Here is a 12,201-nt window from a genome sequence, read left to right as displayed (position 1 = left end):
ACAGTTAGTGCTCCAGGGTCTAGTGTTATCTACAGTGTGTATTCAGACTGAGGGCAGTCTTCAGGTGCTCCACTAGTCTGGTCTAGTTGTGGCAGCTGCCTGAGATCATGGACACCATTGGAGCTCCAACTAGTCTGGTCTGCAGATCAAGGTAATGTGTGGATCTCTGGTCTAGTTGAAGGTCAAACTGAGCACACACATTTGTCACAGTCTGGTCTGTTGTAAAGCTACAGTGTGTATTCAGACTTAACAGTGAAATGCTCCACTAGTCTGGTCTCAATGCAGCAGTTAAAGATGTATTCAGATAGAAATAGGAACAGTTAAATGCTCCACTGTCTGGTCTAGTTGTAAAGCTACAGTGTGTATTCAGACTAGCACGGACACAGTTAGTGCTCCACTAGGCTGGTCTAGTAGCTACAGTGTGTATTCAGACTGAGCACGGACACAGTTAGGCTGCTCCACTAGTCTGGTCTAGTTGAAAAGCTAACAGTGTGTATTCAGACTGAAGCACGGAAAGTTAGTGCTCCACTACTGGAAGTTGAAAAGCTAACAGTGTGTATTCAGACTGAGCAAGGAAAAGTAACATGGCTTATATCTGGTCTAGTTGAAAATAACAGTGTGTATTCAGAAGTAGAAAATAACATTGGCTTATATCTGGTCTAGTAGAAAATGGCAGCTACAGTGTGTATTCAGAAGAGCATAACATTAGTGCTCCACTAGTCTGAAGTAGAAAATAACATTGGCTCCACTAGTATATACAGGAAGAGAAAATAACATTGGCTTATATCTGGTCTAGTTGTAGAAAATAACATTGGCTTATATCAGAAGTAGAAAATAACATTGGCTCCATATACTGGAAGTTGAAAATAACAGTGTGTATTCAGAAGAGAAAATAACATTGTGCTTATAGTCTGTGTAGTGCTATACAGGAAGTAGAAAGTGTGTATTCAGACTGAGCACGGACAACAGTGCTCCACTAGTGGTCTAGTTGTGGCAGCTAACAGTGTGTATTCAGATAGCACGGAAGTTAGTGCTCCACTATTGGCTTATATACAGGAAGTAGAAAATAACATTGTGCTTATATCTGGAAGTTGAAAAGCTAACAGTGTGTATTCAGACAGGAGCACGGAAATAACATTGTGCTCCACTAGTTTTTATAATTGTGGCATCTGTACACTGTTTCAGACTGAACGGACACAGTTAGTGCTCCACAGGTCATGTTCATTAGTAGTTTATGTTTCATTGAACAAGCAATGAAGATCTGTGCTCCACTTTTCTGGTTTTCTTAACATTTATCTTTGAAAGACAGGGTCCTGACAAAGGGAGTGCTTCACTTCTGGTCTAGTTGTAGTAGCTTACAGGAGAATTCAGACTGAAACGGAACTGTGCTGCACTAGTCTGGTCTTATAACTGACACGGACACAGTTAGTGCTCCACTAGTCTGGTCTATTGGTGTTATTCAGACTGAGCACGGACACATTGGTGCTATAAACTAGTCTGGTCTATTGTGGCAGCTAAAGTGTGCACATTGCTCAAAGTTATAAACTTTGGTGCACATTGGTGCTATAAACTGTGGAATAATCACATTGAGCTATAAACTGTGTGTGTGTTGGTGTTATAAACTGTGGTGCACATTGGTGTTATAAACTGTGTGCACATTGGTGTTATAAACTGTGGTGCACATTGGTGTTATAAACTGTGCTGCACATTGGTGTTATAAACTGTGTGTGTGTGTGTGTGTGTGTGTGTGTGTGTGCTGGCATTGGTGTTATCAAGCTGTGGTGCACATTGGTGTTATAAACTGCCTGAGATCATGCACACATTGGTGGAAAACTGTGTCTGCAGATCATAATGTGTGGATTATAAACTGAAGGTCAAATACACAATCATTTGTCACATGCTTGGTAAACAACAGCCGTAGACTTAACAGTGAAATGTTCACTGGTCTTTTTCCATCAATGCAGAGTTAAAGATACAGATAGAAATAGTAACAAGGAATAAATAGCCAATGAATAACACTAGTAAAGATAACATGGCTTATATACAGGAAGTAGAAAATAACATGGCTTATATACAGGAAGTAGAAAATAACATGGCTTAAATACAGGAAGTAGAAAATAACATGGCTTATATACAGGAAGTAGAAAATAACATTGGCTTATATACAGGAAGTAGAAAATAACATTGGCTTATATACAGGAAGTAGAAAATAACATTGGCTTATATACAGGAAGTAGAAAATAACATTGGCTTATATACAGGAAGTAGAAAATAACATTGGCTTATATACAGGAAGTAGAAAATAACATTGGCTTATAAACAGGTGGTAGAAAATAACATTGGTTATAAACTGTGGAAAATATTGGTGTTATAAACAGTAAGTGAAAATAACATTGGCTTATATAAGTAGAAAATAACATTGGCTTATATACAGGAAGTAGAAAATAACATTGGCTTATATACAGGAAGTAGAAAATAACATTGGCTTATATACAGGAAGTAGAAAATAACATTGGCTTATATACAGGAAGTAGAAAATAACATTGGCTTCAGAAGTTTTTATAATTGCCTACCGTGTGTACACTGTTTGTGTCTTAACGACCGTTCCACAGGTGCATGTTCATTAGTAGTTTATGTTTCATTGAACAAGCAATGAAGATCTGTGAATTTTTATAAACTGTGGGCACATTTTCTTAACTGTGGTGCACATTGGTGTTATAAACTTTGAAAGACATTGGGTCTGTGGTGCACATTGAAAAAGGGAGGTTTCTTTTTTGGCGAGTTTAGTAGTTTACAGGAGAATAATAAACAACTGTGCTGCACATTGGTGTTATAAACTGTGGTGCACATTGGTGTTATAAACTGTGGTGCACATTGGTGTTATAAACTGTGGTGCACATTGGTGTTATAAACTGTGCTGCACATTGGTGTTATAAACTGTGGTGCACATTGGTGTTATAAACTGTGGTGCACATTGGTGTTATAAACTGTGGTGCACATTGGTGTTATAAACTGTGGTGCACATTGGTGTTATAAACTGTGGTGCACATTGGTGTTATAAACTGTGCTGCACATTGGTGTTATAAACTGTGGTGCACATTGGTGTTATAAACTGTGGTGCACATTGGTGTTATAAACTGTGGTGCACATTGGTGTTATAAACTGTGGTGCACATTGGTGTTATAAACTGTGGTGCACATTGGTGTTATAAACTGTGCTGCACATTGGTGTTATAAACTGTGGTGCACATTGGTGTTATAAACTGTGGTGCACATTGGTGTTATAAACTGTGGTGCACATTGGTGTTATAAACTGTGGTGCACATTGGTGTTATAAACTGTGGTGCACATTGGTGTTATAAACTGTGGTGCACATTGGTGTTATAAACTGTGGTGCACATTGGTGTTATAAACTGTGGTGCACATTGGTGTTATAAACTGTGCTGCACATTGGTGTTATAAACTGTGGTGCACATTGGTGTTATAAACTGTGGTGCACATTGGTGTTATAAACTGTGGTGCACATTGGTGTTATAAACTGTGGTGCACATTGGTGTTATAAACTGTGGTGCACATTGGTGTTATAAACTGTGGTGCACATTGGTGTTATAAACTGTGCTGCACATTGGTGTTATAAACTGTGGTGCACATTGGTGTTATAAACTGTGGTGCACATTGGTGTTATAAACTGTGCTGCACATTGGTGTTATAAACTGTGGTGCACATTGGTGTTATAAAACTGTGGTGCACATTGGTGTTATAAGCTGTGGTGCACATTGGTGTTATAAACTGTGGTGCACATTGGTGTTATAAACTGTGGTGCACATTGGTGTTATAAACTGTGGTGCACATTGGTGTTATAAACTGTGGTGCACATTGGTGTTATAAACTGTGGTGCACATTGGTGTTATAAACTGTGGTGCACATTGGTGTTATAAACTGTGGTGCACATTGGTGTTATAAACTGTGGTGCACATTGGTGTTATAAACTGTGGTGCACATTGGTGTTATAAACTGTGGTGCACATTGGTGTTATAAACTGTGGTGCACATTGGTGTTATAAACTGTGGTGCACATTGGTGTTATAAACATCTTTCTATTTATTGTTATCACGTCAATTCATGAAATGTATTGCTCTATGGATAATTGTCCTTATTGCCCAGCTCTAACACACACACACTAATGTACTGTGGTCCTTCTGTAGCTAATGTACTGTGGTCCTTCTGTAGCTCAGTTGGTAGAGCTTGTAACGCTAGGGTAGTGGGTTCGATCCCCGGGACCACCCATACGTAGAATGTATGCACACATGACTGTAAGTCGCTTTGGATAAAAGAGTCTGCTAAATGGCATATATTATTATTATTATTATTATATATATTACTGGATCTAAAGGAAACCGTGACATAGTGCAGCCTTGCTGAATCTGCTAGTGAAGAGTTGACTCACTGCTCTCTGTGTCCAGATGGATTTCCCGGTCTAACATTTAGACAGGTCTCTTTCCCATTTTGTTTCTGATCAAGTCAAGCTGTTGACTTTTCCCTCAGTAGTTTTTAATGTAGTTTTGTCTAACTCTCTCTCCCCACTCCTTCTAGATCCTCAAGCTGGGTCAAATAGCAGAGTTCCTGAGGAAAGCTCTGGACCCTCCCACAGAGGAGGCTGTCACTCTGGCCATCACACACCTGATGGACCTAAATGCTCTGGACCGCTCAGAGGCTCTGACCCCGTTAGGCTTCCACCTGGCCAGGCTGCCTGTAGAGCCTCACATCGGGAAGCTGATCCTGTTTGGTGCTCTGCTGGGCTGTTTGGACCCTGTCCTCACTATCGCTGCCTCTCTCAGCTTCAAGGACCCCTTCTTCATACCAATGGTAATCATACGCGTGATCGCAGGCGCACACGCTCACATACATTTTAGGTACTCAAATCTCTCTCTCTCTCTCTCAGGGTAAGGAGAAGATGGCAGACTTTAGGAGAAGAACTCTGTCCAGAGACTCAAAGAGTGACCACCTCACCATCATCTATGCCTTCACAGTAAGATCCTCTTTTCCCTCCTCCATCATTAGAGGTCTCTCCCATCTCCTCAATGGAATAATATCAATGGTTCATTCTGTTTAAAGAATTGCTAGACTTGACTGTGTGTTAATCTGTCAGGGCTGGGAGGAAGCTAAGCGACGCGGCTACAAGTTTGAACGAGAGTTCTGCTGGGACAACTTCCTGTCAGCCAATACACTCCAGGTGATTCTCATGGTCCACCAATCAGATATCATGCTCCGCCATTGGGATGCAGGCTTGGCTTCATATTGAGATTAGTATCTAACCTGTCTTGTGTGTTTGTCTGTATGTAGATGCTGCACAACATGAAGGGTCAGTTTGCCGAGCACCTGCTGGGGGCTGGCTTCACCAGCAGCAAGAACCCAAAAGACCCTGAATCTAACACTAACTCAGGTGAACTGGTTGGATATATTTTCGACAATTTGCTAGTCTCTCTCACTCCTCTCTCGCTTTCCACGTCTTACTCTCCATCTCTCGCTCCTATCTCTCTCGCTCCTATCTCTCTCCATGTCTCACTCCCTCTCTCTCGCTCCTCTCTCTTTCCATGTCTCACTCTCTCTCTCTCCCACTTTTCTCTCGCTCCTCTCTCTCTCTCTTGCTCCTCTCTCTTTCCATGTCTCACTCTCTCTCTCCCTCTCTCTGTGTGTCTCTCCCTCAGATAATGAGAAGCTGATCAAGGCAGTGATAGTGGCAGGTCTCTACCCCAAAGTGGCCATGATCAAACCGAGCGGCAGCAAGAAGAGACCGTGAGTCAGCCTGGACCTACAGTAGCATATAGATATACATACAGTTGAAGTCGGAAGTTTACATACACTTAGCTTGGAGTCATTAAAACTTGTTTTTCAACCACTCCACAAATGTCTTGTTAACAAACTATAGTTTGGGCAAGTCGGTTAGGACATCTACTTTGTGCATGACATAAGTAATTTTTCCAACAATTGTTTACAGAACACAGTGAATTATAAATGATATAATCTATCACAATTCCAGTGGGTCAGAAGTTTACATACACTAAGTTGACTGTGCCTTTAAACAGCTTGGAACATTCCAGAAAATGATGTCATGGCTTTAGAAGCTTCTGATAGGCTAATTGACATAAGTTGAGTCATTTGGAGGTGTATCTGTGGATGTATTTCAAGGCCTACCTTCAAACTCTGTGCCTCTTTGCTTGACATCATGGGAAAATCAAAAGCAATCATCTAAGACCTCAGAAAAAATATTGTAGACCTCCACAAGCCTGGTTCATCATTGGGAGCAATTTCCAAACGCCTGAAGGTACCACATTCATCTGTACAAACATCTGTACAAACAATAGTACGCAAGTATAAACACCATATATAAACACCATATATAAATCCACAGTAAAATGAGTCCTCAGCAAGGAAGAAGCCACTGCTCCAAAACCGCCATAAAAATGCCAGACTACGGTTTGCAACTGCACATGGGGACAAAGATCGTACTTTTTGGAGAAATGTCCTCTTGTCTGATGAAACAAAAATAGAACTATTTTGCCATAATGACCATTGTTATGTTTGGAGGACAAAGGGGGTGGCTTGCAAGCTGAAGAACACCATCCCAACCGTGAAGCACGGGGTGCCAGCATCATGTTGTGGGGGTGCTTTGCTGCAATGACCATAATCCGTTGCTACTTGTCCAGTCTTATTTTAAACCTGCTACTATTGAAGAGGGAAGAGCGCACGATCATGAGGGGATATAGAGGGCAGCTGTTTCTTCGCAAGGTATTTCTACCTGGAGATACATTATCTAAGTGATTGATAGTTGGTACTCAGCAGTCTTTAAAAGTACTGTATGCCTTATTTACATTGAAGAACAACAAAAAATGGTGGTTTTGTCAGACAGAAAAGGCAGCAGCTTTATAGAGATCAGATGATGACTTGGAATGAAATAATAAAGTAATCAAATAAAACGAATGTAATTTACACAAGACTGAAATATTTAATTAAAGTAATGTGAATAAATGAATGTTAATTAAGCAATACGGCCCTAGTTAGCCGTGGTATATTGGTTATACAATAGACCCTAAGGGCTGCTCTCACGCACGACGCAACACGGTAAGAATTTAATGTTTGTAAAAAAAAATAATAATAATCGAATCTGAAAACCGTGGTTATTAAAAAAAAAAAAATCAAACCAAAACTGAAACGAAAGCACTAATCGCTCGGCACTTAGTACAGACAGACACTGGCAATGACAAGAGGGGACACCCCAGATTCTGCAGAGGAAGTACAATTCACTCAGACCTGAAACGTACTCTTTGTCAACTTCCTGTTGATTTATACCTGAGAAGGCCCCCCCCCAAGCCCAGGATGGATGGCAGACCATACGCCCTAAACCCATTCCAGCCAGACCGATGCATCAATAACTCATCATAACACTTGGCAGACAGCTGCAAAATACACCTTCGATCAAGCCTTGAAGCAGTGCACTGATATGGTTTAAAAACAGTTGTATTAAGATTCAAACTTTGGCCAAATATCAATAGTCGTAAAACTTGATTATGTTGCTGTGGATAATATCACACACATCTGTCTGTAAAGGATGTACACGCACGCACGCACGCACGCACGCACGCACGCACGCACGCACGCACGCACGCACACACACACATATGTCTGTAAAGGATACACACACACACACACACACATATGTCTGTAAAGGATACACACACACACACACTAATGCTCCCCACCTCTCTTCTCCAGGGTGAGGGTGTATACCAAAACCGATGGGAAGGTGTGTATTCACCCCAAGTCAGTGAATGCTGAGGAGACCCAGTTTAACTACACATGGCTCATCTATCACCTCAAGATGAGGACCAGCAGTGTGAGTATACAGTACAGCATACTGTGACGACCCTGAATTTGTCTGTATGTTCTCTGGTAGGCACAACCTACCTGGCACTGTAAGTCGCTCTGGATAAGAGCGTCTGCTAAATGACTTAAATGTAAATGTAAATGTACAAACGACAACCTCAAGTTAAATCTGTGACATAGAAAATGGCACCCCCAGATGGGACCTTTTTCAACATTGAGAAATAACCAAAGCAAATATTTTTGTGCGGATTGTGTGTTATTTAAAACAATGGATTCACCCAAAGAAAATGTGTCCATCCATATCATACCTGTCAATGAGAATACACAGGATCATTCTGACCATCCAGCCTCCATATCATACCTGTCAATAGGAATACACAGGATCATTCTGACCATCCAGCCTCCATATCATACCTGTCAATAGGAATACACAGGATGATTCTGACCATCCAGCCTCCATATCATACCTGTCAATAGGAATACACAGGATGATTCTGACCATCCAGCCTCCATATCATACCTGTCAATAGGAATACACAGGATCATTTTGACCATCCAGCCTCCATATCATACCTGTCAATAGGAATACACAGGATGATTCTGACCATCCAGCCTCCATATCATACCTGTCAATAGGAATACACAGGATGATTCTGACCATCCAGCCTCCATATCATACCTGTCAATAGGAATACACAGGATGATTCTGACCATCGAGCCTCCATATCATACCTGTCAATAGGAATACACAGGATGATTCTGACCATCCAGCCTCCATATCATACCTGTCAATAGGAATACACAGGATCATTCTGACCATCCAGCCTCCATATCATACCTGTCAATAGGAATACACAGGATGATTCTGACCATCGAGCTGACAATACAAATCATAATGTGAATGGAGATAATGGAGTTGATTTGGGCCAGAGCCCTGGGAATCTGAATGCTCGGGTCTGGGCCACAGGAGGTCTAACCAGTTACTCACTTATTGACATGGATCTGTGTGGAAGTACTGAGCTAGCCCTCCCTCTGACACCCAACCTTCCTCCATTATTCTGGTTTATCTCCAGAGGTTGTAGTCTTACAACTTCAAGGTGACATCCTTGATATTCGTCGGACTCAACAACATCTCCAAACTCTAATCCACCATGAATTCAAATGTCTGAGTGAAGAGCAACAACAGAGCGCATGTGGGGGTGATGCCCATTAACTTCACTAGGGTAGGGGGCACTATTTTCACTTCCGGATGAAAAGCGCGCCCAAAGTAAACTGCCTGCTACTCAGGCCCAGAAGATAGGATATGCATATAATTTGGATAGATTATATAGATCATATAGATTTGGATAGAAAACATTCTAAAGTTTCCAAAACTGTTAAAATAATGTCTGTGAGGATAACAGAACGGATTTGGCAGGCGAAAAACCTGAGAAAAATCCATCCAGGAAGTGGATTTTTTTGTTTCTAGTTTTCTATCGAAAGCCATTACAGTATCCATTGATTTAGGATTCAAATTGCACTTCCTATGGCTTCCACTAGTCTCTAGAAATGGTTTCAGGCTTGTATTCTGAAAAAGAGTTTTTTCATGAGCACAACTGAAAGCGCGCCTTTCTTGTTTACATTACATTACATTTAAGTCATTTAGCAGACGCTCTTATCCAGAGCGTTTACCATTTATATTGATGATGTTATCGTCCGGTTTAAATATTATAGATAATTTAGGCTAAAAACAACTTGAGGATTGATTATAAACATTGTTTGACATGTTTCTATGAACTTTACGGATACTATTTGGATTTTTCGTCTGCCTATTGTGACTGTGGATTACTGAACAAAACGGAGGTTTTTGGATATGAAAGGGACTTTATCGAACAAAACAAACATTTATTGAGTAAATGGGAGTCTTGTGAGTGCAACCATATGAAGATCATGATTGGTAAGTGATTAATTGTATTGCTATTTCTGACTTGTGTAACTCTTCTACTTGGCTGGTAACTGTTTGTAATGATTTGTCTGCTGGGCGCTGTTCTCAGATAATCGCATGGTATGCTTTCGCCGTAGAGCCTTTTTGAAATCTGACACCGTAGTTGGATTAACAAGAAGTTCATCTTTAAACCGATGTACAGCACTTGTATGTTTTCTGAATTTTTATATGAGTATTTCTGTTTTTGAATTTGGTGCTCTGCAATTTCACTGGATGTTGGCCAGGTGGGACGCTAGCGTACCCTAGTGAGGTTAAATAGCAATTTCCCACCTTTGGGGGGGGGGGAGAAGGATGACAGTCCTAATCTGCTAATATATCTGGGAAGATGCGACTTTCTTGCCCTCAATCCCCTGGCTGACGAAGAACTCCTTGTCACATTAAGGAATGTGTTGCATGCGACAGCTCGAGACTGGTGGGATATGGCATGTCTCACCACTACTTCCTGGGCTGAATTTGAGGCCATCTTTTCATCTGCATTTCTGTCTGAGGACAACACAGATGAGCTGGCAGACAGAGTCAGGAATCAAGTGCAGAGAGAGTATCTGTGACTTTGCATACGGTCACCACTCCCTGTGCAGATGGTGGAAACCTGGCATTGAGGAGGAAGAGGTCATTAAGTTGATCTTGAAGAACATCAACCCTCTACTAGCCAGTCAACTCCGAGAAAGAGTCACCACTGTCGATGGACTGGTTCAACTGGGACAGCAGATCGAGGAGGACAGTGAATTCCAACTGCAATATGAACAGAGAAAGAAACAGACACCCAAACAGTTATCCAAGCCAGACCATCAACAACATCCAGAGTCTACAGCCAAGACCCCTCCCATGTTCTGTTGGAGATGTAGCAAAAATAAACATTCTTCAACTACATGTCCAAATCAGTATCAAGTAAACCCTTCCAGAAAACACCAATCACAACAGGCCAACACACCTAACTCCCTTCGCAGGAACGACCATCCTACTCTGGGTGCTTTGACCAAAGCCGAAAGCCCCAAGAGTCACTGCCTACGCCCACCCGTCAACATCCCCTTCCTTTCAGTTAATACCGCACCAACTGGTGTTACCCCTGTCCATAGGCCCTTGGAGAGGAATAGCCATCCTGGACACCGGGTCATCCTACACACTGCTCAATGAGAAACTGTGGAAGGAGTTGCTTCATATGTAGGGACCCAGCCCAAACACTGGGACAAGCACCTTCATGAGTTTCGATTTGCCCTGAATTCTGCTGTGCAAGAGTCCACTGGAGTCATCCCTGCAGATCTGAACCTGAGTCGTCCCCCTCCGAGGACACTTGGATATCGTGCTACAGCCCCAGCAGGTTACTCCAGACTCTGCATGCTATGACCAGGTAGTCTATCTCCATGACTTGAGAGCTCTTGTCTCAAAGAACATGATCCAGACCCGACTCAAGCAGAAGATAAATTATGATAAGAACAGACGAGACATCCAGTTCCAGCATCGTGATCGGGTGTGGCTTCGCTCTCATCCTTACTCGAAAGCTGAACAATTATTCTTGGCCAAGCTCGCTCCTAAATGGCAAGGACCATATAGGATTGTGGAGCAGATGGGCCCTCTGAACTACCGAAAGAGGACACCGGTGAAGATATGTGTGTTGTCCATTTCTCACTCCTTAAGGACCGTTATCCCTCGGCTGAGGAATTGGAGGAGATTGAACGCCGCAAGGTCCTGGATATCTTTGAAGAGGAAAGTGATGAGGACTTTTCTCTGATTCCCAGACCCAGAAGTCTCACGCCTTAAGGCCTGTTACCCCTCAGCTGAGGAGTGTGAGCGCCACAAAGTCATGAATATTTTTGTAGAGGAAATTGATTGTATCCCAGACCAAGATGTGCGTTCCAGGGCAATGGTTGGCTTTTTCCAGGGGAGGGTGTGTGTGACGGCCCTGAATTTGTCTGAACCGTCTCATTGCTTCTCCTTCCAATAGGGTGTTTCCCCTTTAATTCCCAATTAAATAGCCGGCATCAGCTATGCAAAAGTGGGGTTGTGATGGTGGTGCGAATGTGTTCAACCCTCAGTTCCGAAGCTTCTTCACTCCGTTTGTTTTGTCATATATAAAAGTGTGATTTGTAGCCTTGTCTCAAGTTTAATCAGGATCGGATCCAGTCATTTCTTCCTTTGGACTACACATCTCAGTTGGTCTCCGTTGTTTTGTCGTGGCCTTTCTCCACTGGAGACCTGTTGGCTGATTGGATTGGCTGACTAACTACAACTTTTTTGCCTACAGTATTTCATTTGTATGAGTGTGATTTATACCATAATTTGTGGTCAGTTGATGACAACTGAGATTTGATACTCTTTATTAGAGGTCGACCGATTA

The 12,201-nt window shown here is 42.0% G+C and overlaps 1 protein-coding gene across 1 annotated transcript in view; it reads left to right on the top strand.

The window, feature by feature from the left end:
* dhx36 (DEAH (Asp-Glu-Ala-His) box polypeptide 36) overlaps window positions 1-12,201 on the top strand; it is a 56,511-nt gene that overhangs the window by 31,601 nt on the left and 12,709 nt on the right. The window contains exons 18-24 of the mRNA XM_046296310.1: window positions 146-151; window positions 4,592-4,864; window positions 4,941-5,027; window positions 5,148-5,231; window positions 5,342-5,441; window positions 5,707-5,794; window positions 7,772-7,892. Of these exons, the coding sequence (XP_046152266.1) occupies window positions 146-151; window positions 4,592-4,864; window positions 4,941-5,027; window positions 5,148-5,231; window positions 5,342-5,441; window positions 5,707-5,794; window positions 7,772-7,892 (759 nt within the window). The remainder of the gene's footprint in view (window positions 1-145; window positions 152-4,591; window positions 4,865-4,940; window positions 5,028-5,147; window positions 5,232-5,341; window positions 5,442-5,706; window positions 5,795-7,771; window positions 7,893-12,201) is intronic.

Source organism: Oncorhynchus gorbuscha, linkage group LG13 (genome assembly GCF_021184085.1).
Source record: "Oncorhynchus gorbuscha isolate QuinsamMale2020 ecotype Even-year linkage group LG13, OgorEven_v1.0, whole genome shotgun sequence".
Classification (NCBI taxonomy): Eukaryota; Metazoa; Chordata; class Actinopteri; order Salmoniformes; family Salmonidae; genus Oncorhynchus; species Oncorhynchus gorbuscha.
The sequence above is the reverse complement of the archived record's forward strand: the minus strand, read 5'-3'. Positions and strand labels throughout refer to the sequence as shown.